Source organism: Coregonus lavaretus, assembly GCF_964263955.1.
Source record: "Coregonus lavaretus genome assembly, chromosome: 14".
Taxonomy (NCBI): Eukaryota; Metazoa; Chordata; class Actinopteri; order Salmoniformes; family Salmonidae; genus Coregonus; species Coregonus lavaretus.
The window spans coordinates 15,484,719-15,511,061 of record NC_140001.1 but is presented as its reverse complement, the minus strand read 5'-3'; the positions used below and the strand labels follow the sequence as shown (position 1 = coordinate 15,511,061).

Genomic DNA, 26,343 nt, shown 5'->3' with positions numbered 1-26,343 from the left:
CCCACTTAAAAAGATGAGAGAGGCCTGTAATTTTCATCATAGGTACACGTCAACTATGACAGACAAATTGAGGAAAGAAAATCCAGAAAATAACATTGTAGGATTTTTTATGATTTTATTTGCAAATTATGGTGGAAAATAAGTATTTGGTCACCTACAAACAAGCAAGATTTCTGGCTCTCACAGACCTGTAACTTCTTCTTTAAGAGGCTCCTCTGTCCTCCACTCGTTACCTGTATTAATGGCACCTGTTTGAACTTGTTATCAGTATAAAAGACACCTGTCCACAACCTCAAACAGTCACACTCCAAACTCCACTATGGCCAAGACCAAAGAGCTGTCAAAGGACACCAGAAACAAAATTGTAGACCTGCACCAGGCTGGGAAGACTGAATCTGCAATAGGTAAGCAGCTTGGTTTGAAGAAATCAACCGTGGGAGCAATTATTAGGAAATGGAAGACATACAAGACCACTGAAAATCTCCCTCGATCTGGGGCTCCACGCAAGATCTCACCCCGTGGGGTCAAAATGATCACAAGAACGGTGAGCAAAAATCCCAGAACCACACGGGGGGACCTAGTGAATGACCTGCAGAGAGCTGGGACCAAAGTAACAAAGCCTACCATCAGTAACACACTACGCCGCCAGGGACTCAAATCCTGCAGTGCCAGACGTGTCCCCCTGCTTAAGCCAGTACATGTCCAGGCCCGTCTGAAGTTTGCTAGAGTGCATTTGGATGATCCAGAAGAGGATTGGGAGAATGTCATATGGTCAGATGAAACCAAAATATAACTTTTTGGTAAAAACTCAACTCATCGTGTTTGGAGGACAAAGAATGCTGAGTTGCATCCAAAGAACACCATACCTACTGTGAAGCATGGGGGTGGAAACATCATGCTTTGGGGCTGTTTTTCTGCAAAGGGACCAGGACGACTGATCCGTGTAAAGGAAAGAATGAATGGGGCCATGTATCGTGAGATTTTGAGTGAAAACCTCCTTCCATCAGCAAGGGCATTGAAGATGAAACGTGGCTGGGTCTTTCATCATGACAATGATCCCAAACACACCGCCTGGTCAACGAAGGAGTGGCTTCGTAAGAAGCATTTCAAGGTCCTGGAGTGGCCTAGCCAGTCTCCAGATCTCAACCCCATAGAAAATCTTTGGAGGGAGTTGAAAGTCTGTGTTGCCTAGCGACAGCCCCAAAACATCACTGCTCTAGAGGAGATCTGCATGGAGGAATGGGCCAAAATACCAGCAACAGTGTGTGAAAACCTTGTGAAGACTTACAGAAAACGTTTGACCTGTGTCATTGCCAACAAAGGGTATATAACAAAGTCTTGAGAAACTTTTGTTATTGACCAAATACTTATTTTCCACCATAATTTGCAAATAAATTCATTAAAAATCCTACAATGTGATTTTCTGGATTTTTTTTTCTCATTTTGTCTCTCATAGTTGACGTGTACCTATGATGAAAATTACAGGCCTCTCTCATCTTTTTAAGTGGGAGAACTTGCACAATTGGTGGCTGACTAAATACTTTTTTTCCCCACTGTAACTGAGGACACAAACAGTCCTAGGGCTGAACGATTTAGTCACTTCAGTCCATTATAGGAGTCTGTCTAAATCGCAAAGGCTCGGGGGGAAGGTGATCGGGGAGTTCCGGCGATGAGATAATATAGAAAAGAAACATGAAAGCAAACCTGTCCATTGTCTTGTGTTTCTGTCGTCTTAATATTTTTTAAAATGCTCTTGGCGGCAGCCAATCGCGTTTTCCGGTCGTTGCTCTGTAATGTCACGACAGACGATGTCACGTCAGACTGTCACAGCTCTCTCGCCGTGGCAACGCTTCCGGTCTGTTCTCGTGGACCACCTGGAGCCCGTTGTCATACAGATGGTCAGGTTTCCGTGCCACGAAGAAAACACAATCATACAGGTACTTCAGCATGGACTGATCATTCTCCGTGTAGGTGGTGGGAACAGACTCTCTCTCCACCTGCAGTGAAAGACGGGGTGTTTCTCAATATGCATACTACCGTGCTCCACACACTCATGCTCCGAGTGCATTCTCTGACGACGTTCTCTTGAGTATATTCTTGTGAGGACGAGTGTGGAGAATGCATAAAAAAGTACATTTGAGAAGCACTCCCACTCCCCCTACTGCATTACCTTACCCCCCCATTCACTGAACCTTCTTCCAGCCAGGACAATGGCAACAATAGACTGAACAAGATATACACAAAGCAAACGTTTTATTTCATAATTATCAGCTAGATATGTTAATAATAATCTAGCTAGCCAGCTAGTTAAACAGGCAAAATGACCTAAAACTAATATTATGCAAGATAAAACTAAATGTTATGCAAGATAGATGTACATTTTTCGTGGGTAGCTACCAAATCTTTGTAGCTAGCTAGCCAGCCAGTTAGCCCTATTGACTTACCAATTCACTGAACCGTCTTCCAGCCAGGACAATAGAGACGAAACAAGATATACACAAAGCAACCGTTTTACTTCATAACTATCAGCTAGCTATATGTGAATTGTAATAATGTAGCTAACCAGATAGTTTAACAGGTAAAATGACCTAAAACTAATATTATGCAAGATAGATGTCAATTATTCGTGGGTAGCTAGCTAACAATTTTTCGTGGCAAGCTAACAGCAGTAGCTAGCCAGTTAGCCCTTTTGACTTATTATGGGATTGGGATTGCGATCTACGGTACGTAGGCAGGTAAACATGCCAAAATTAACACAGCATGTATTTATTAACGTATCAAGATAAAATACTGTAGTCAGGCAAAATGAGATGTGTATAGGCAATATTTCATTCAAAAATCGGTGTATTTTCTCTCGCTTCAGCTCAAATAATGTCCGCCATTGATTTCAAGAACTTGTGCTTTGTTTTTTACGTGGTTGCGTCATATTTCTTAGCATACTTTCCATTGAAGCTTGCATCGATGCATGCTTCAAAATATGTACAAATGGAGTACGCTTTCGAGAAGTGACCTCCGTTTCGCATACTTTGATTTGGACTCATACTCCGACTCTCCCGCGCTACAATTTGCATGCTCGGAGCATGGTAGTATGCCTTTTGAGCAACACCCAGGGTGTTTTAGGCCCAAGGAGGATCGTCAAAACAACATTAACTGAAAACAATGTTTTACACTTTTACTGTAAACTTTAGTAGTAGTTCATTTTATTCCTCCAATCTGTACAACTGTTTTATTTAAAAAACACTTTGCTTTACCTCCAAATGGAATCCATATTTTAAAATGGCCGCCCTGACGTCCTCGTAGCTGAGCTCGATGGAGAGCTCGTTGGCCATGTTCTCAAAGTGGTACAGCAGCGGGCCTAGAGGAAAGGGAGGAATTGCAACTTTGGTAAAAGTATACATACAGTCAGTGGCGGTGTGTTCATTAGGGCGATATGGGCGACGCACTGCCAAACGGGAAAAGGAAGGGATTTTTTTTCTAATCAATTATATCACGGCAACAGTAGTTATCAGTGTTCTAATCTAGACGTCTGATCTGCCACTAAATGTCCAATCAGGCTAAAGTCGTGCTTCAAATGGCCCCGCCCCTTTTGGGGCGATTTCAGTCAGGTTGAAAATCGCCCAGGAGTCTCTCATAGACTATCATGTAAAATCTTTTTTTTTCAAATATCAGAGCTTTCAATACAATCTCTATGGGTTTCTGAGGGCTTGCACTTACGCGCTTTCGTCATACGTAACATAACCATGAACGTAACTAAGAAAAGAGCGGGTAGCAGCGTCAATCAATTCACGTACTACTATCAAGATGGCTAATGTTCAGTGCAACTCGATTGTCTCTTTGAAAGAAGTTCACATCAAAGACCATTCAAAACGAGCTACTGGAGTGTATGCTAGCGGTCATGAGGGAACATATTGTGGAGGAGGTGAAGTCGGCGAACTTCGTAGCTATCCAAGCTGACGAGACCATGGACGTTTCTACACACACAGCTGGTGCTTGTGCTGAGGTACATAGATAGCAACCACAAAGTGCAGGAGCGCTTTTTTGAGTTCCTTCCCATCTCGGAATCAACCTCAGTCTCAATCGCCAGTGTGCTTTTGGAGAGACTGAACAGTCTTTTTGCCGACGACGAGAAAGTCAAACTGTGGTGCACTGGCACTGTACCAGGTTCTCATGAGCTACAACCTCCAGGAGACGTTCTCTGAGACTGTGACTCTGTTGAACATCCTCATAACTACTCCCATGACAACAGCTGAAGCTGAGAGATGTTTCTCAACTTTGACACGAGTTAAGACATTCCTGCGAAATTCAATGGGCCAGGAACGTCTGAATGCACTGGCCATGCTTTCCATGGAGAGGGAACTAGTCCTCAGCATGCCTGATTTCAATGAGAAAGTCATTGACCGCTTTGCTGCATTGAAAGAGAGAAGAGAACAGTTTCAGTACAAGTAATGTAGCCTCTCTCTCTCTTTGTCCCTCCCTGTCTGTCTCTTTAACACACACATGCCCAAATCAGTTCACAGTTGATGTTGTTTAAAATAGTTATTTTTCATTTTTTTAAAGTAAAAAAACAAAACAAAATCTGTTCATGTTCATTTTTACAAATCTATACAATTGGCCAGAATATGGTTGTTCATATTTACAAATCTATACAATTGGCCAGAATATGGTTGTTCATTTTTACAAAGCCATACAGATAGCTGTGTTTACCTTTTCTAGAAATTATTTTCAAATTCTGTTTTCAGGCAAAATGTCTATCACTGTTCATTTTCACAAATCTATACAAGAGGGCAGAATATGGAAGTCTATAAAAATGTCTTATTACCAATAACTTGCATCAATGTTTTCAGTAGCCTCTATCAAAAGCTCCTGCTTGCTTGTTGTGAATTATGCTCAGGTGCACATATTTCCAATTCAACCATGAGGCAAAAAATGTGGTAAAAGCTCTTGTTGATCCTGCAATCTGAACAAATACCAAGATGCTGTATTTTCAGCTGATATTTCATTTGTTTATGGAAATGCATATTGTTTATGCAGTGTTGAGGAATGTGAAAGAACACCCTTGATTATTTTTACTGTGATAACTTATTTTGCTTTTGTAAGCCAACACTTTTGAGATCAGTCAATAAATGCTTCTGGCATTGACTTATATGCTGCCCCTGTCTTCATGTTGTTGCTGGACATATCTTTTTTAAAATGTGTGTAGGTCACCTAAATCATCAGAAAAATTGCCCCCCCTGAGATTTTTTTCAGGAGCCGCCACTGCATACAGTATATGACCCACTAACAGTAAGTTAAAACAGCAACTGCACCAAAAATGCGTAGAAGAAAAGGGAACCCCTTTCACTGGTCAGTAACGAGGTCTGTTGAACCAATCTTCACTCACCAAGATTGATCCACACGCCTCCAGGTTTGAGAATGTTCCAGATGGTCTCCACGTAGTCGATGACATTGTGCGCCGTGTCGATGAAGAAGCAGGTAGCCACACAGTCCCAGGTGTCTGAGAGGGAAGACCACAATGATACTAATTTCACCTCATTCTATCATTGCTAATACAAACCAACACAGGTAATACAAATGATCTATGTGTCTAGTGTAGAGTGCTCACTTTCACCATTGATTGCTCACAATACGTGGCCAATTCACATAACAACCTGTCACTCACTGAGAGAGACAAGGGCCAGGGCCCGTATTCACAGGGCCTGTGTCTAAGTGCAGGAGTGCTAATCTAGGACCAGTTTAGCCTTTTAGATCCTGAATAAGATGGGGGACCTCATCCTAGATCAGCACTCCTACTCTGAGACGCTTTGTGTATACAGGCCCTGATCACTTATTGCTTTTTTTATTTTTTTTTATTTTTTTGGGGGGGGAATGGATCAGCTTAATATTGCAGATAGATTGTATCTTCTATCAATGTAATTGTCTGCATCACTTCCAATCCCCCATGTTTTTTTTTAAAGTTTTTTTTTAAAAATATATATACTCCCCTTTATTACTTTTCAACCCCACCATCCTTTCCCTACTTGGAGTAAATTAGTGAACAACAATGCCCAGGCCTCTACTTCCGGTCTATACTTACTATCTACACCTTATGGACAGAGTTAATTTTAAAATAATTCTATTATATATATATATATATATATATATATATATATATATATATATATATATATATATATATATATATATTTTTTTTTTTTTGCTCCTGAACTTCTTCTACTCTCAACCTCTCCGATCATTTTCATGATGTCCATCCGGTTTGCTTCTATATGCCATATCTTTCTAACTGTGCTCTTTCCCAAAAGCTCCCAACATACAACCTATATACTTATTATGGACACAGTATGCTTACATTATTAGCTATCTTTGTTATTATTTGTTGTTATTTGTTATTAGTCCCATCCTTCAACTCTATTCAATACCTCCCATCTATCTCTTAACACCATCCATATAGGATTTCTATTTGCCATATATATTTCAACCGTACTGTGATGTTTTACAAAAGTTCTGAACCTTTCTATTCTCATTGCTTCTACAGATTGTGAATTAAAAATAAACATTTTTGCTAAAAGTATTATTATATTATTGATTGATTGACTATGACTTTTCAGATCACCCAGTAATGCTATCTGCAAGGTTAGTTCCAGGTAAATATTGCAATCCTTTAGCCATTCCTGGACCTGTGTCCAAAAACAAGCTACAAATGGACAGAACCAAAACAAATGATCTAATGATTCTGTCTCTTCACAGCAAAATCTGCAGAGCTGGGAAGATTGTATCCCCCATATAAATAACATTCTATTGGTAGCAAGAATTTTATATAATAATTTAAATTGAAAGATTCTAATTTTTGAATCCGGTGTCGTTTTGCGTGTCAGTTCATAAACACTATGCCATGGGATCGGTACGTCAAAGATCTCTTCCCAACTATTTTGCAATCTATATGGGACGGCTGTCAATCCTTTGGTCCTTAAGTGAAACTGATATACTTTTTTATTCATCACAGTTTTCCTTAACCAATTATGTTCTTTAATGCAAGGCCGATAGACAAGTTCCTTACTTTCTCCCCCTTCCACTTTCCTCTTCCACTTTTGCGGTAAGGCTGCAATTATTTGGTTGTAATTTTGGGTAGAGCAGACATTTCCATATGTTTTTGTTAGCTGCATGTGCGTCATAACTCCACCAGTCCTACCGATGATATCATTTACGAAGATTATACCTTTTTTAAACATTCTGTCAAAAAATAAAGGTTTTTTGTTAATTAGTATATTTGAATTTAACCACAATATTTGCTGCATTATTTGTTCTGTCGTTTCTGGAGGATTAAATTGAAATTGCAACCAACTTTCTATAGCTTGTTTTAGAAATAGTGACATTTGGGAGATTATTTCCTTTTCAAATAACTGAAAGTGAGAGGTTGTAATCTGAATAAAAAATGATTGCTGCTACTGCAGCCAGCCAGCTGCGCCATATTGTGACAAATGCATGTGGTCCTTCTAGCAGGAGGTAAGCTTGGCTTCTTATATGGTGTTGAGTAAAGCTTAAACCATGTATTTAGATCGTAGGTAGGTAGTTGTAGTTAGGTATTGTAGGTAGTTTATTTAGGTAGTTATTTAGGTAGTTATTGTAGGTTTCCGTAGGTAATTATTGTAGGTAAGTATTGTTTACGGCGGAGCCCGGCGAAGCACGAGGCTAGCTAGCTAGCGGGTAGCTACTGGTAACGTTTAGCAACGGTGGAGAGTTGTTTCCAATGTTAATGTGCTAGCTAGCCAACGTTTAATTTTTGCTGCGTTATGAAAGGAACTAGACACGGACACGAATTATCTGTTTAGTGTGTTAACACACTATTGGTAGTTTGTTGTAACCAAGTATTGGTGCTAAACTGTGTGTTATTGGATGCTAGCATGCTAGTTAGCTATGGCGTCATAGTTAGGCATCGTGGGCTGTTGTGGGTAGTTACTGTAGGTTAGCATTGTTTTTCGGCGGTGCCGGGTGTAGCACGAAGCTAGCTAGCTAGCCGTTCTTCAAACAAAGTCAACACAGTGGCCATTGCTAGCTAGCCAACATGACCAGCTAACTGTACTGTAGTAGCTAAATACAATATACTTGTGCTAGCTAGCCAACGTTTAATTATTGCTGCGTTATGAAAGGAACTAGACAGGAACACGAATGATCTGTTTAGTGTGTTAACACACTATTGGTAGTTTGTTGTAACCAAGTATTGGTGCTAAACTGTGTGTTATTGGATGCTAGCATGCTAGTTAGCTATGGTGTCATAGTTAGGCATCGTGGGCTGTTGTGGGTTGTTACTGTAGGTTGGCATTGTTTTCGGCGGTGCCGGGTGTAGCACGAAGCTAGCTAGCTAGCCGTTTTTCGAACAGAGTCAACACAGTAGCCATTGTGTGCTGTACTGTGGCAGCTAAATACAATATATTTGTGCTAGCTAGCCAACGTTTAATTATTGCTGCGTTATGAAAGGAACTAGACACGGACACGAATTATCTGCTTAGTGTGTTAACACACTATTGGTGGTTTGTTGTGACCAAGTGTTGGTGCTAAACTGTGTGTTATTGGATGCTAGCATGCTAGTTAGCTATGGTGTCATAGTTAGCTAGCTGAATAAAGTGGGTTGAGTCTATTCCTTTAAACATTGAACCGCTGTGGTTCACAACAATTCTGATTTCTAAAGGTGGAAGTTGGGAGAGTTTTTGTTCGGGTGGTTCAGTGAAACAATTATAGTTTCTGAGGTGGAAGTTTTGGTGAGGGAGGCCCTGCTCTCTCCTCTCCCAGATGTTTAGTTCATTTCATTCCGATCTCCTCTGCATTATTGTAGCCATTTGCTACAGCCTGTCAACTATGCCTCTGCCTATCCCTGTTCTCTCCTCTCTGCACAGGCTACACAAACGCCTCACACCGCGTGGCTGCTGCCTCTCTAACCTGGTGGTCCCTGCACGCACCCCACACCTGAAGTTCCAGGTCTCAGGCAGCCTCTGGAACTGCCGTTCTGCTGCCAACAAAGCTGACTTCATCCCAGCCTATGCTAACCTCCAGTCCCTCGACTTCCTGGCGCTGACGGAAACATGGATTACCACTGAAAACACTGCTACTCCTACTGCTCTCTCCTCGTCTGACCATGTGTTCTCGCATACCCCGAGAGCATCTGGTCAGAGGGGTGGTGGCACAGGAATCCTCATCTCTCCCAAGTGGACATTCTCAATTTTTCCCCTAACCCACCTGTCTATCTCCTCATTTGAATTCCATGCTGTCACAGTCACTAGCCCATTTAAGCTTAATATCCTTGTCATCTATCGCCCTCCAGGTTCCCTTGGAGAGTTCATCAATGAGCTTGACGCCTTGATAAGTTCCTTTCCTGAGGATGGCTCACCCCTCACAGTTTTGGGGGATTTCAACCTCCCTATGTCCACATTTGACTCATTTCTCTCTGCCTCCTTCTTTCCACTCCTCTCCTCTTTTGACCTCACCCTCTCACCGTCCCCCCCTACTCACAAGGCAGGCAATACGCTTGACCTCATCTTTACTAGATGCTGCTCTTCTACTAATCTCACTGCAACTCCCCTCCATGTCTCCGACCACTACTTTGTTTCCTTTTCTCTCTCGCTCTCCTCCAACACTACTCACTCTGCCCCTACACAGATGGTAATGCGCCGCCGCAACCTTCGCTCTCTCTCTCCCACTACTCTCTCCTCTTCCATCCTATCATCTCTTCCCTCTGCTCAATCCTTCTCCCTCCAATCTCCTGATTCTGCCTCCTCAACCCTCCTCTCCTCCCTTTCTGCATCCTTTGACTCTCTGTGTCCCCTATCCTCCCGGCCGGCTCGGTCCTCCCCTCCAGCTCCGTGGCTTGATGACTCATTGCGAGCTCACAGAACAGAGCTCCGGGCAGCGGAGCGGAAATGGAAGAAAACTAAACTCCCTGCCGACCTGGCATCTTTTCACTCCCTCCTCTCTACATTTTCTTCATCTGTTTCTGCTGCTAAGGCCACTTTCTACCACTCTAAATTCCAAGCATCTGCCTCTAACCCTAGGAAGCTCTTTGCCACATTTTCCTCCCTGCTGAATCCCGGTCGCTCCTACCAAGTGGCGTGGCGAGAAGCTGTCTCCGCACCACGTGCTCTCACCACTGGTGTCCCCCAGGGCTCAGTTCTAGGCCCTCTCCTTTTCTCCCTATACACCAAGTCACTTGGCTCTGTCATATCCTCACATGGCCTCTCCTATCATTGCTACGCTGACGATACACAACTAATCTTCTCCTTTCCCCCTTCTGATAACCAGGTGGCGAATCGCATCTCTGCATGTCTGGCAGACATATCAGTATGGATGACGGATCACCACCTCAAGCTGAACCCTGGCAAGACGGAGCTGCTCTTCCTCCCGGGGAAGGACTGCCCGTTCCATGATCTCGCCATCACGGTTGACAACTCCGTTGTGTCCTCCTCCCAGAGTGCGAAGAGCCTTGGCGTGACCCTGGACAACACCCTGTCGTTCTCCGCTAACATCAAGGCGGTGACCCGCTCCTGCAGGTTCATGCTCTACAACATTCGGAGAGTACGACCCTGCCTTACACAGGAAGCGGCACAGGTCCTAATCCAGGCACTTGTCATCTCCCGTCTGGATTACTGCAACTCGCTGTTGGCTGGCCTCCCTGCCTGTGCCATTAAACCCCTACAACTCATCCAGAATGCCGCAGCCCGTCTGGTGTTCAACCTTCCCAAGTTCTCTCACGTCACCCCCCTCCTCCGCACACTCCACTGGCTTCCAGTTGAGGCTCGCATCCGTTACAAGACCATGGTGCTTGCCTATGGAGCAGTGAGGGGAACGGCACCTCTGCACCTTCGGGCTCTGATCAGTCCCTACATTAAATGTGCCCTTGAGCAAGGCACTTAACCCTAATTGCTCCTGTAAGTCGCTCTGGATAAGAGCGTCTGCTAAATGACTAAAATGTAAATGTAATGTAAATGAATAAAGGGAAAAAGGCCTTTCTTGAACATTGGGTGAGACAATTTTACTAATTTGCTAGAGAACCAGTTCAGATTTAAGTATAACTTTTGTATGACTGAAGCTTTTAGTGATAGGTCTAATGCTTTAATATTTAATAATTTCTGTCCTCCGAATTCATATTCATTATATAAATATGCTCTTTTAATTTTGTCTGGCTTGCCGTTCCAAATAAAATTGAATATTTTTTTCTCATATAATTTAAAAAACTGTTCGCTAGGCGTAGGCAAGACCATAAGCAAATAGGTAAAAACTGGGATAATACTAAATAGTTAATCAGTGTGATTTTTCCACAAATTGACAGGTATTTTCCTTTCCATGGTAGTAAGATCTTATCTATTTTTGCTAACTTTCTATTAAAATTTATTGAAGTGAGATCATTTATTTCCTTTGGGATATGTATTCCGAGTATATCCACATCACCATCAGACCATTTTATTGGTAAACTACATGGTAATGTAAAAATTGTATTTTTTAGTGATCCAATACGTAATATAGTACATTTGTCATAATTTGGTTGTAATCCAGAGAGGTTAGAAAATGTATCTAGATCCTCTATGAGGCTGTGGAGGGATTCTAGTTGTGGATTTAAAAAGAAAACATGAATCATCAGCGTACAATGACACCTTTGTTTTTAAGCCCTGTATTTCTAATCCTCTGATATTATTATTGGATCTGATTTTAATAGCTAACATCTCGATGGCCACAATAAATAGATATGCCGATAGTGGACAACCTTGTTTCACTCCTCTGGACAGTTTAAAACTTTCTGAGAAATAGCCATTATTTACTATTTTACACCTAGGGTTACTATACATGATTTTGACCCATTTTATAAGAGATTCTCCAAAATTGAAATGCTCCAGGCATTTATATATAAACCCCAGTCGAACTTTATCAAATGCCTTTTCGAAGTCTGCTATGAATAGCAGGCCTGGTTTCCCATATTTTCCATAGTGTTCTATTGTTTCCAATACTTGCCTTATATTATCTCCAATGTATCTTCCATGTAAAAAACCTGTCTGATTAGAATGAATAATATCCGACAATACCTTTTTAATTTTATGCGCTATACATTTTGCTAGGATTTTTGCATCACAACACTGAAGTGTAAGGGGCCTCCAATTTTGTAAATGGACTGGATCTTTATATTTTCCACTTGTATCCTGTTTCAGTAATAATGAGATCAGTCCTTCTTCTTGAGTGTCAGATAATCTACCATTTACATAGGAGTAGTTAAAACATGCTAATAACGGTCCTCTTAGTATATCAAAAAAGGTTTGGTATACCTCGACTGGTATGCCATCCAACCCTGGAGTTTTCCCATACTTAAAGTATTTAATTGCATCCAGAAGTTCCTCCTCTGTAATTTCACCTTCACATGAGTCTTTCTGTGTGGCTGTTAATTTGACATTATCAATAGAAAAAAAATCTCTACAATTAGCTTCAGTTAGAGGAGATGGAGGCGACTGAAAAGAAAACATATGCTTAAAGTACTTTGTTTCTTCCTTCAAAATATCATTTGGTGAATTATGGGTGACTCCGTCAATTGTAACCAGTTTCATTAAGTTATTTTTGGTAGCATTCCTATGTTGAAAATTAAAAAAGAATTTTGTGCATTTTTCCCCATATTCCATCCAGTTTGCTTTATTTTTATAATATATTACACTTGATCTTTCTTGAATAAGTTTCTCCATTTCTTTTTGTTTTTCCTCTAATTTATTCTGAGCCTCTATGTTACAGTTTTTATTGCCATCTATCTGTTCTGTTAGACTTTCTATTTCCTTTCTTAGTATAAACTCTTTTGACCTAAATTGCTTTTGTTTTCGAGATGAGTACTGAATTGCATGGCCTCTAAAGGCACATTTAAAGGTGTCCCATACAATAAGGGGATTCGCTGTACCTATGTTATGTTGGAAAAAGTCAGTTATAAATTCCTTTGTTCTAATTATAAATAAATTATCATCCAATAGGCTTTGATTAAATTTCCAATATCCTCGCCCACGTGGAAATTCAGTAAGAGTAATGTATATGCCTATTATATGATGGTCCGACCGCATTCTGTCCCTTATCAACACTTTTTTTACTTTTGGTGCCAACGAGAATGAGATAAGAAAGAAGTCAAGACGACTAGCTTGATTCAGTCTCCGTCATGTATATCTCACTAGATCAGTATATTTAAGCCTCCATATATCTACTAGTTCTAATGTATCCATGACATTCACAATTTCCTTAAGAGCATGTGGGTGATTGTTTGTGGTGTGATTTCCTTTACGGTCCATTGAGCTATTTAAAACAGTATTATAATCCCCCACCATAATAATATTGTCTTGAGTTGCTTGCAGGCTTGATAATTTATTATATATATTGTCAAAGAATTGTGGATCATCATTATTTGGTCCGTAAAGGTTAATGAGCCATATCTGTTTATGGTCCAATAACATATTTAAAATAATCCATCTACCTTGTGTATCTATTTGTACAATTTGCACATTCGGATCGAAATTACTATTAATTAATATCATCACCCCTTTTGAATTTCTTTGCCCATGGGAGAAGTATATTCCCCCCCCCCCCCCCCCCCCCCATTCTTTTTTCCACGCTACTTCATCTCGAATTGTTGAATGAGTTTCCTGTATACAATAGATATTATATTCCTTCTCTTTGAGCCATGTAAATATTGTTCTTCTTTTGTTATTATCAGCTAAGCCATTACAATTATAACTGGCTATACTTATTTCACCATACACCATAATGAGATACAAGTTTCAAGTCTATTTATCATTATATATGTTTGTAAATTTACCAATAACAAATAGCGTAATGATTGAGTGTCCATATAGCTGTACCGTGATATTTGCATTGCTACGGAGTAACCCTTCAATTGTTCTCCACTAATTCCCCCGCTAAAGCCCCTCCCCATCCCAAGTTGAGCCGTCATCCCAGTGATCAGCATCCCACCCACGTCCCTCCGTATCCCTAAGGCCCCGAGAGGCCAGGACCCATCCATCGAAAACAGCACACAGTGCCACCCACAAAACAGAAGCAGATTAACCGCCAAAAGCATTTCCAATGCTTTCACCTCTATATATATATATATCTATATAACTATTTTTTTTTAAATTATGCATATCCTATTTTCCATCATTATCAATTAATATGCGTGATAATGTCAGCAGTTCACGCGTAGGATTCTAACATATAACCCGGATTGCCATTGTATTACATTTAATTCATTGACAAGCAATTATTATCCTAGCAAATAATTCCCGTGGTCCATCCCATTCCCTCCCCCCCAACATCCCCACCCCCCCCACAACAGATGCAATACAAGCACACACGCACATACTCACATACTCCAACACACTCAACCCCCCTCCTCCACAGTCCACCATGAAAACAGATACTCAACAGCTGTTATATCCCAGAGCCCAACTCGAGAAATAACTTGATTTACGAGTGCACATACAGTTAAAACTGACTGAGAAAGCATGCAGATTGAGTAGAAATTGATAACAATGTGAGATTTGATTAATCTACTTAATCTATGTCAAGTCCTAGGTGATGGAGATCAGATCCACCCTCTTCACCTGAGACACAAACACTCTGATCCCCTGTTGTAACCATTTTCCCAAGCATCTCCATGCGGTCAGACCTTTGATTATTTTGTGCCACCTGGGCTACAATGATAAACCCCCTCTCTGATTGTCCGAGTGTGACCCCCTCCCCATGGGTTACTGCAGCCAGTGTTGCCAGCACTGCCACTACCTGGGTGGGCGTACCCCACCGGAATCCCCACCGGCTAGGTAAAAGGTCGTCAAGGTTCTCATTAGCAGCTTTGAGAATTTCCTTGTATATTATGCTCTCCCATCAGGGGGCTCTGGCTTTGTAGGACCAACCCTGCCAGGCAGGCTCAGAATCTTGAGGGGGCGGTGCTGCTCAAGTAGGTCTCTGACCGCATTTATTTCTCTGTTTAGGGTGCATATTCACAGCAGGTCCATAAAAGAGATGGGAACTTCTCTTTGGTGTATGGGTCGCTCAGGTGGGTGTCCAGGTTATAGGGTTAGGGATCTTTCCATCATGATAGGACAATGAAAAATTAGATTAGATGTATACTATATTTAAAAATGTATATCCCTCATCTACACAAAATTGAAAGCTCTCTCTCAGTACCCCTGCTCATAGACCCCCGGTCGGCTCTGGGATATGCAACCATTTCCCCTCTCACTCACTTAACGCCGCACCTTTTCAAACACAAAAATGCACACCACATGGTTGACTGGGGAAGAAATGGGCCGAGCGTGCAAACGCACCCGCATCCACATCTGCCGCAAGGGGAAAGGACGCCAGAGAGAACACAGGACCAACCACAACAACCATCCGCCAAAACAACAACCTCCCGCCAAAAAAAGCCATGTTCTAATTATTTGTATTTAAATATGTATTATTCTGCTTGTTATATCGTTTTATCCTTTTATAAAATACTATACTTACTATAAATGTTATTTAATATTACAATCCCTATCATTGCTAGTATCAGGTGCTCCAATATTTGACTCCTCTATTACAACTTTTAGAATAGCCATGGAGTAGTCTTTGTGTCTCTGAACATTTGGTTGTCAATATATAATTTATCCACCACTAGTGCAACACGTTTCCCTTTTAATCTGTTTTCCTTGAAGATTGGATACAGAACTTTGCGCCTTTCTACAATCTCCCTCGGGAACTGATCATTCATGCCTATTTTCGTGCCAGCAAGTCTTTTTCCCAGGCTTTTCACCATAGCTTTATCCTTAAAAAAAGCAAATTTGGCAACGATTGGGCGCTCATATTTCTGTCCTCTTTTTCCGAAACGATGTACACGTTCGAGTTGGATTTTATCGACAGCCTCGAGTGGGATTTGTAGCGCTGTATGCAGGAAGTCCTTCATAATATTCTCTGTTATTTCTCCCTCCTTTTCCTGAATACCCGTAAGTACTAGATTTTCCCTCATCGATCTAGTTTGGATGTCTAGTAAGGCTTCTCTCAGAAGATTGTTCTCCTTTTTTAGTTCCCTAACGTCCGTTTCCATTTTAGAGACTGTCACTTTTAATTATTTGGTTTCTTTCTCCATTACCAAAGCTTTTTCGTCACTCATTTGAAGACTCGCTTTCAACTCTTTTACGTCTTTACTGACCAATTCTAGTATGCCCAATTTGTCATTTATCGACTTCAACAGGTCGCTTTCCACACTTACCATACCCAGTGGTGAAAAGCATATATCATCTGTATCAGTCAATGAGTCGCGTTTCCTTTTGGGGATCGGCTCTCCACGCTTGTCTTCAGTCATGTTTGGGTGTTGCGTGTTGATGTAATATTTGTCGATATATTTCTCTAGCCTGTTTTGTGTTATTATCCAGATTGAATTATATTAACTGCGAATATATGAAATGCTAATATTCAGTCTAACTTACTGATTTTGAATATTATGTTTTTATCTTGAGGTGTTTCGTACCGATTTCTATTCAATACGCCATCTTGTGGACAGTTTGCTTGGCTAATGGGGTTGGCTGGCTTTTCTCTTGACTCTCTCAGGCGAGCCTACTTATTAATTCACTTATTGCTCTTGTTGATCTTTCAGACAGCCTGTGTGGGGCTCACCACTCACTAGGCTGTGTGTAGACCTCCTGGAAGTCCCCGGCCACCATGGAGAAGTCAGAGTTTGGAGGCAGGCTCTGGGGGTTGACGTCTGGGAAGGTGATTGGCCGCGTCTGATCAGATGATCTCTTGTTGTTGCTGAACTGGTGGATCCAGGGGTACAGGGTCATGGAGTTGACCTTTTCACACCTCAGGAAAGAGGAAGAACAGAGGTAAGATAAGCTGAACAACACTAGTGTGAGAAAATTATCACCAACAATAAATACTTTTTTCCGAAGAGGATTGCATGGGGCTATTTTGAAATGCTAGGCAATTGATTTGGCCCAAGTTCTCAGGCACAAACACCAGACACATTTCAACATTGTTAAAACTGTGTTTAATACTCAATCATTAAAATGACACATTGTGCAACATATGCAAGGCCTGAATTATTGCATTATATGCAAGGCTTAAATGAGGGCTGAGGTTGTGCGTTACCTGTTGAGGACAAAGTTGGAGGAGAAGAGCATGAAGAAGCTCCATTCGTTGCCTTGGCAGGCGTAGCCCAGACGAGCGATTTCCCATGCCAGGCGACCAAGCCCCGCCCCCGGAACCAGCACGCTCACCTTAGACACATCACTACAGAAACAACCATGCCATCACTGACAGAATACACACATAACTCAGAATACAAAATCACACAACTGAGTTAGAATTCCAAGACTGTGTGCGCTCACCACTTGTCGCTGGGAAAGAGTCTCTGGATCTCTTGGATGAGGGGCAGGTAGCAGGAGTCTCTCTCAGCCTGGCCCGCCTCACTCCAGTCACGCACAAACTGCTTAATGGTGGATTTGAGCTTGTCTATGTCGAACATGGAGGACGTACACACCTTCCTCAGGTCATCCTGGACAGAAAGACATTTTAACTCCTCAAAATGCATCCAATGATGAAAGGATCATGGCAGCAAATGAATCTAAGATCTATACTAATATAATTTCCACTAATACAATAACTAGAGAAATGGTGTGGTATACTAGAATAGACAAACATCTCCAGCACCACCAACTACACTGAACAAAAAATAAACGCAACATGTAAAGTGTTGGTCCCATGTCTCATGAGCTGAAATAAAATATCCCTGAAAGAGCTTCTCTCTCAAATGTTGTGCACAATTATTTTTACATCCCTGTTAGTGAGCATTTCTCCTTTGCCAAGATAATCCATCCACCTGACAGGTGTGGCATATCAAGAAGCTGATTAAACAGCATTATCATTACACAGGTGCACCTTGTCCTGGGGACAATAAAAGGCCACTCTAAAATTTGCAGTTTTGTCACACAACACAATGCCACAGATGTCTCAAGTTTTGAGGGAGCGTGAAATTGGCCAGCAGCGCTGTTGCCAAAATTGAATGTTAATTTCTCTACCATAAGCCGCCTAAACGTCATTTTAGAGAATTTGGAAGTACATGTAACCGGCCTCACAACCGCAAACCACATGTATGGCGTTGAGTGGGCGAGCGGTTTGCTGATGTGAACGTTGTGAACAGAGTGTCCAATGGTGGCGTGGGGTTATGGTATGGGCAGGCATAAGCTACGGACAACGATCACTATTGCATTTTATTGATGGCAATTTGAATGCACAGAAATACTCTGACGAGGTCCTGAGGCCCATTTTGTTTAAGGTATCTGTGACAAGCATAGATTAGGGCCTAATGAATTTATTTCAATTGACTGATTTCCTCATAAGAACTGTAACTCAGTAAAATATTAGAAATTGTTGCATATATATGTTTATTCAGTATAGTTATACTACTATATTTTTATTGCACTGCACACCTAGATGCAGCCTACTACTTCTCCTACCACGAAGTAAGGAATCTCTGATATCTTCTCAAACAGCATGCCAAACAGCAAACTTGTTGTTAGCCTATCCAGCAGTGTCAAAGCTAGCAAGTAAGACCCTCCCTCCTCCGATTGGGTCGCATCACTGATAATTTTCGTAGTTGGAATTTTCTCAACAAGCTCTCTAGTCGCCAGTGGTTAAATCGCTGAATGACTCCTTGTCTCCTCCTTTCATTGAAAATGATTGACTTCCAGTAGTTTGATCGCTAGAAGTAGCCTAGTGTCTAATGTAACCAAGGTTAGTAGCCTAGTGTCTAATGTAAGAGAAATCATGTGTGACCTTTCTGACCCTTCAGCTTACCTCTTTGCCATACTGCATGTTCTCAAACATGTGGACACAGTTGAGCACGATGGCATGCAGCACCTCCTGGTTGTGGTCCACACTGCGCCGGATACGGGCCAGGTTGGGCAGGACCCTGGGCAGCAGCAGCTGGTGATGCTCAGGAAGACTCCGGAACTGACGCTCTGCTCGATTGACCCGTTCCTGAACATGCATCCTGAGATTAAGGGGAGGGTGGTGCCATGGTGGACAGGAGAAAGAGGAGATGGGGATAAACTAAAATGGGAAAATAGAAACCTAGCTATATTTGATAGCCTTTTTTAATTATGAAAATGTTCAATTCAAAATGCAGACTTATTAAAATGACTTGACACAAAGATTCACAAAACACATTAATATTTTCTAAGCATCTTCTACTTGGTGAACATGGTTGTATAGGCTAGGCATAATCATGTGATCAAATCAAATCACATTTTATTTTTCACATGCGCCGAATACAACAGGTGTAGACCTTGCCGTGAAATGCTTACTTACAAGCCCTTAACCAACAATGCAGTTCAAGAAATGGAGTTCAGAAAATATTTACTAAATAAATTAAAGTAAAACAATTAAATAGAAAGTAACACAAAATAACAATAACGAGGCTATATACAGGGGGTACAGGTACCGAGTCAATGTGCGGGGGTACAGGTTAGTCGAGGTAATTTGTACATTTTAGGTTGTTGTAATTTGTACACTTGTTTGTAAATAACATGAGTAACTGTATTGAAATGTACATTTTTGTCTTTCTGGACTTTAGCCCATGTTGTTTTAGGATAATATTTTATCTTTGCTATTTTCTAGGGCTAGCTAGCTCCACATCCTTTGCTTCGGTGCTAGCTAATAGCTAAACAGAGGTGGTGGTTAGCTATCGAGGTTAAATTAGTTTTATATTGGATATTTGGTGGATATTCGATTCTCTCGTCAATAGCTATTGAACCAAGCATGCCATGACTATGAAGACAGTATAATCTGAATCAGGAGTGGATGGAGAAAAACTCATAACTTTTTATTTTTTGTATAATAATATTTCGTATTTCAAAATTTCAATAGCTCTTAAACAAAGCGTTCCATTACTATGAAAATTATATATTCTGGATCGGGGGAGGATAGACAAATCCACAGCTTTGTTTTGGTTTAAAATGTGTTTCTTTGTGTATTTCTTTGCTTTCAATCTTAATTAGCTCTTACACAAAGCATGCCATGACTATGAACATTTTATATTCAGAATCGGGTGGATGGACAAATGTACTTTAGTGTTTATTTATTTATTTATCAATTTATACAGTGCATTCGGAAAGTATTCAGACACCTCAACTTTTTCCACATTTTGTTACGTTACAGCCTTATTCTAAAATTGATTAAATTGTTTTTTCCCCCCTTCATCAATCTACACACAAAACCCCATAATGACAAAGCAAAAACAGGTTTAGACATTTTTGCAAATTTATATAAAAAATAAAAAATAAAAAAAATTGACATAAAATTGACATAAGTATTCAGACCCTTTACTCAGTACTTTGTTGAAGCACCTTTGGCAGTGATTACAGCCTCGAGTCTTCTTGGGTATGACGCTACAAGCTTGGCACACCTGTATCTGGGGAGTTTCTCCCATTCTTCTCTGCAGATCCTCTCAAGCTCTGTCAGGTTGGATGGGGAGTGTTGTTGCACAGCTATTTTCAGGTCTATCCAGAGAGATTCGATCGGGTTCAAGTCCGTGTTCTGGCTGGGCCACTCAAGGACATTCAGAGACTTGTCCCGAAGCCACTCCTGCGTTGTCTTGGCTGTGTGCTTAGGGTCATTGTCCTGTTGGAAGGTGAACCTTTGCCCCAGTCTGAGGTCCTGAGCAGGTTTTCATCAAGGATCTCTGTAATTTGCTCCGTTCATCTTTGCCTCGATCCTGACTAGTCTTCCAGGCCCTGCCGCTGAAAAACATCCCCACAGCATGCTGCTGCCACCACCATGCTTCAACATAGGGATGGTGCCAGGTTTCCTCCAGACGTGACACTTGGCATTCAGGCCAAAGAGTTCAATCTTGGTTTCATCAGACCAGAGAATCTTCATTCTCATGGTCTGAGAGTCTTTAGGCGAACTCCAAGTGGGCTGTCATGTGATTTTTACTGAGGAGTGGCTTCCATCTGGCCACTCTACCATAAAGGCCTGATTGGTGGAGTGCTGCAGAGATTGTTGTCCTTCTGGAAGTTTCTCCCATCTCCACAGAGGAACTCTAGAGCTCTGTCAGAGTGACCAAGAGTGTGCAAAGCTGTCATCAAGGCAAAGGGTGGCTATTTGAAGAATCTCAAATATAAAATATATTTTGATTTGTTTAACACTTTTTTGTTTACTACATGATTCCATATGTGTTATTTCATAGTTTTGATGTCTTCACTATTATTCTACAATATAAAAAATTGTAAAAATAAAGAAAAACCCTTGAATGAGTAGATGTCCAAACTTTTCACTGGTTGTGTGTGTGTGTGTGTGTGTATATATATATATACACAGTGGGGAAAAAAAGTATTTAGTCAGCCACCAATTGTGCAAGTTATCCCACTTAAAAAGATGAGAGAGGCCTGTAATTTTATCATAGGTACACGTCAACTATGACAGACAAATTGAGGAAAAAAAATCCAGAAAATCACATTGTAGGATTTTTAATGAATTTATTTGCAAATTATGGTGGAAAATAAGTATTTGGTCACCTACAAACAAGCAAGATTTCTGGCTCTCACAGACCTGTAACTTCTTCTTTAAGAGGCTCCTCTGTCCTCCACTCGTTACCTGTATTAATGGCACCTGTTTGAACTTGTTATCAGTATAAAAGACACCTGTCCACAACCTCAAACAGTCACACTCCAAACTCCACTATGGCCAAGACCAAAGAGCTGTCAAAGGACACCAGAAACAAAATTGTAGACCTGCACCAGGCTGGGAAGACTGAATCTGCAATAGGTAAGCAGCTTGGTTTGAAGAAATCAACTGTGGGAGCAATTATTAGGAAATGGAAGACATATAAGACCACTGATAATCTCCCTCGATCTGGGGCTCCACGCAAGATCTCACCCCGTGGGGTCAAAATGATCACAAGAATGGTGAGCAAAAATCCCAGAACCACACGGGGGGACCTAGTGAATGACCTGCAGAGAGCTGGGACCAAAGTAACAAAGCCTACCATCAGTAACACACTACGCCGCCAGGGACTCAAATCCTTCAGTGCAGACGTGTCCCCCTGCTTAAGCCAGTACATGTCCAGGCCCGTCTGAAGTTTGCTAGAGTGCATTTGGATGATCCAGAAGAGGATTGGGAGAATGTCATATGGTCAGATGAAACCAAAATAGAACTTTTTTGGTAAAAACTCAACTCGTCGTGTTTGGAGGACAAAGAATGCTGAGTTGCATCCAAAGAACACCATACCTACTGTGAAGCATGGGGGTGGAAACATCATGCTTTGGGGCTGTTTTTCTGCAAAGGGACCAGGACGACTGATCCGTGTAAAGGAAAGAATGAATGGGGCCATGTATCGTGAGATTTTGAGTGAAAACCTCCTTCCATCAGCAAGGGCATTGAAGATGAAACGTGGCTGGGTCTTTCAGCATGACAATGATCCCAAACACACTGCCCGGGCAACGAAGGAGTGGCTTCGTAAGAAGCATTTCAAGGTCCTGGAGTGGCCTAGCCAGTCTCCAGATCTCAACCCCATAGAAAATCTTTGGAGGGAGTTGAAAGTCTGTGTTGCCCATAAAATGCAAATTAATTACTTAAAAATCATACAATGTGATTTTCTGGATTTTTGTTTTAGATTCCGTCTCTCACAGTTTAAGTGTACCTATGATAAAAATTACAGACCTCTACATGCTTTGTAAGTAGGAAAACCTGCAAAATCGGCAGTGTATCAAATACTTGTTCTCCCCACTGTGTATATATATATATATATATATATATATATATATATATATATATATATATATATATATATATATATATATATATATATACACACACACACTTTAGCCAAATACATTTAAACTCAGTTTTTCACAATTCCTGACATTTTATCCTAGTAAAAATTCCCTGTCTTAGGTCAGTTAGGATCGCCACTTTATTTTAAGAATAAGAAATGTCAGAATAATAGTAGAGAGTGATTTATTTCAGCTTTTATTTATTTCATCACATTCCCAGTGGGTCAGAAGTTTACATACACTCAATTAATATTTGATAGCATTGCCTTTAAATTGTTTAACTTGGGTCAAACGTTTTGGGTAGCCTTCCACAAGCTTCCCACAATAAGTTGGGTGAATTTTGGCCCATTCCTCCTGACAGAGCTGGTGTAACTGAGTCAGGATTGTAGGCCTTCTTGCTCGCACACGCTTTTTCAGTTCTGACCACACATTTTCTATAGGATTGAGGTACGGCTTTGTGATGGCCACTCCAATACCTAGACTTTGTTGTCCTTAAGCCATTTTGCCACAACTTTGGAAGTATGCTTGGGGTCATTGTCCATTTGGAAGACCCATTTGCGACCAAGCTTTAACTTCCTGACTGATGTCTTGAGATGTTGCTTCAATATATCCACATAATTTTCCTTCCTCATGATGCCATCTAGTTTGTGAAGTGCACCAATCCCTCCTGCAGCAAAGCACCCCCACAGCATGATGCTGCCACCCCCGTGCTTCACGGTTGGGATGGTGTTCTTCGGCTTGCAAGCTATCCCCTTTTTCCTCCAAACATAACGATGGTCATTATGGCCAAACAGTTCTATTTTTGTTTCATCATATTTTCCCATGATGTCAAGCAAAGAGGCACTGAGTTTGAAGGTAGGCCTTGAAATACATCCACAGGTACACCTCCAATTGACTCAAATGATGTCAATTAGCCTATCAGAAGCTTCTAAAGCCATTACATCATTTTCTGGAATTTTCCAAGCTGTTTAAAGGCACAGTCAACTTAGTGTATGTAAACTTCTGACCCACTGGAATTGTGATACAGTGAATTATAAGTGAAATAATCTCTCTATAAACAATTGTTGGAAAAGTTACTTGTGACATGCACAAAGTAGATGTCCTAACCGCCTTGCCAAAACTATAGTTTGTTAAAAATAAATTTGAGGAGTGGTTGAAAAATTAAGTGCATGTAAACTTCCGACTTCAACTGTATATATATATATATCTCAAAGGGTCTGAATATTTATGTAAATAAGGTATCTGTTTATTTTTAATACATTTGCAAAAATGTCTAAAAACCTGTTTTCGCTTTGTCATTATGGGGTATTGTGTGTAGACTGATGAGGAAAAAAATAATTAAATCAACTTGAGAATAAGGCTGTAATGTAAAAAATGTGGAAAAGTCAAGGGGTCTGAATACTTTCCGAATGCACTGTATATCTCATTGAGTGGAACACGTTCTCTTTCAGTGCCAGCAATATGAAAAGGAAAGGGAGAGATTGTTATTAGATATAAGGAGTAATGGTCTTAAAGAGCCAAGCTTAAATTAACTGCTGATAAAATCTTCAGGGGATGTAGTATTTAATTATGTATTTATTTATATAATGGGTAGAATTTACACCTTCCCTGTCTCTGGTCCACACTCCAGTCCAGTTGGTGGAGGTAATGCACCTTGAAGTTTTTTGCAAACCACAATATAAAATACACAGAAGAAGCAAAATCCATTGAGTAAATCCACCATGGCTACTCCCATCTACAGTAGTTGATCTAGAAGTGTTGGAGAGACTACAGAACGATAGGGAGGGTGTTGATCCAGCTGATTTCTTTAAGAGATGTCTGGAAACTGTATCAGGATTTTGTGGCCATTTACACAGATGGTTCAAAAGATCCAGGGACAGGACGTACTGGGTCAGCATTTGTAGTGCAGGAATGTGGGGTGGAAGTCAGGAAACGTATTACAGATCATCTGGCTGTATATACGGCGGAGCTGATGGCCATACTGTTGGCCTTGCAGTGGGTGGAGGAAGTTAAGCCAGATGGAGTAGTTATGTGCTCTGATTCGTGCAGTGTTAATGATTCTCCAGTTCTTTAGCTCACGTAGCAGACAAGTCCTGCTTTATGAGGTGATACAAACCCATGGCAGGGTTAAACAGATGGGTATTCAGATAAGATTTACTTGGGTTCCAGCCCATGTGGGGGTTGAGGGGAACGAGGCAGTAGATGAACAGCCTAAACAAGCACTTAGTAGTGGGGATGTTGATGTTGAAGTGTCAATGAGCAAGGCAGAGGCAAAAACACTGATATATACAGTGATGGTGAAGAGATGGCAGGAGCAGTGGAGTAGAACTAATAAGGGAAGGCATTTATTTCAAGTACAGAGGAAAGTCGGGGAGGGGAGGATGGCAGGAAGGGACAGAAGAGAGGAGGCTATTTTTACAAGATTAAGGGTGGGACACAGCCAGTTGAATAAGACATTAAACGTGATAGGAAAGCATCCATCAGGAAAGTGTGATTATTGTCATGAAATAGAGACTGGAGCATGTATTGCTACAGTGTGGGCAGTATCAGAGGGAAAGAGAGAGGATGAGATTCAGTATGAGGGAGAAGGGGATACAGGAAATTAGTTTAAAGAGTATATTGAGTAGAGCGTCATTAGATATAGTCTCAAATATTTTGTTATCTTTTTTAAGAGAAACGGGGTTGGCAGGTAGGATTTAGTTTATCCCCCTCGCTGGCCCACACTCCAGTACGGTAGGTGGCGGTAATGCACCATAACGTTGGATGCCAAACGCCGATAAGCCCCACTGAAGAAGAAGTATATTGAGCCTGTTCCCCTATGGATACACACAGACCACAGGAGAGAGGAATGTACACAACATTTTTACATTTTAGTCATTTAACAGACGCTCTTATCCAGAGCGACTTACATTCACAACGACTAGAGGAAGACATTTCTTGAGGTAGCTCTACCCGATTGATAGTAGTAATTAGCATTCTTGAAAGTATGCCTAGAATATACCTATAGTATATCTACCGAATATTAAATATTAAACTAATTCTACCTCGGTTTGGTACCTATAGGAATATGTAATTAGCCAAAACGGACCCCAATATAAATACACAAATCTGTCTTAGCTAGCTATGCATCATAATTAGTTAGTAATCTCTCTTCTAAAATCTTCCGACAAAACGTTACCAAATTCAGTACAGTCAGTGACGTTACTCCATCAAGCTAGCCAGACACACTGACTGGGTCAAATTACTTTGTTGTGTGTTAACTCGCGCGCTAACAACCATTCAGATAACGTTAATACTGCTGTTTTGAAACAGTCCGTACCTGTAGTATCTAAACGCATCGATCACTTTCCAAAAGTGTTGCCTTTCGAGTCTTGGCTCCTCTTCTGGTGTACATTTCATCCTTTCTCTGTAAAAATATGCTTCTTCTTGCTCTCCATTAGTAGCCTGCTCCACCGTTCTTTCCGCCATGTCTGAATGTAGTAGCCTACTCAGGCCCATCCAATCGAACAATGGAGTGAACCAAGGAAAAGTAATC

The 26,343-nt window shown here is 41.0% G+C and overlaps 1 protein-coding gene across 1 annotated transcript; it reads right to left on the bottom strand.

Annotated features, from left to right (window-relative positions):
• Positions 1-1,553: 1,553 nt before the first annotated feature.
• LOC311141668 (carnosine N-methyltransferase-like) lies at positions 1,554-26,276 on the bottom strand (the record flags this gene model as incomplete). Its single annotated transcript, XM_084177074.1, has 8 exons — positions 1,554-1,997; positions 3,252-3,355; positions 5,381-5,494; positions 16,658-16,836; positions 17,125-17,265; positions 17,364-17,530; positions 18,832-19,027; positions 26,128-26,276. The coding sequence occupies 8 exons, from the start codon at positions 26,274-26,276 to the stop codon at positions 1,812-1,814; spliced, it is 1,236 nt and encodes a 411-aa protein (XP_084033200.1). The 3' UTR covers positions 1,554-1,811.
• Positions 26,277-26,343: the final 67 nt, after the last annotated feature.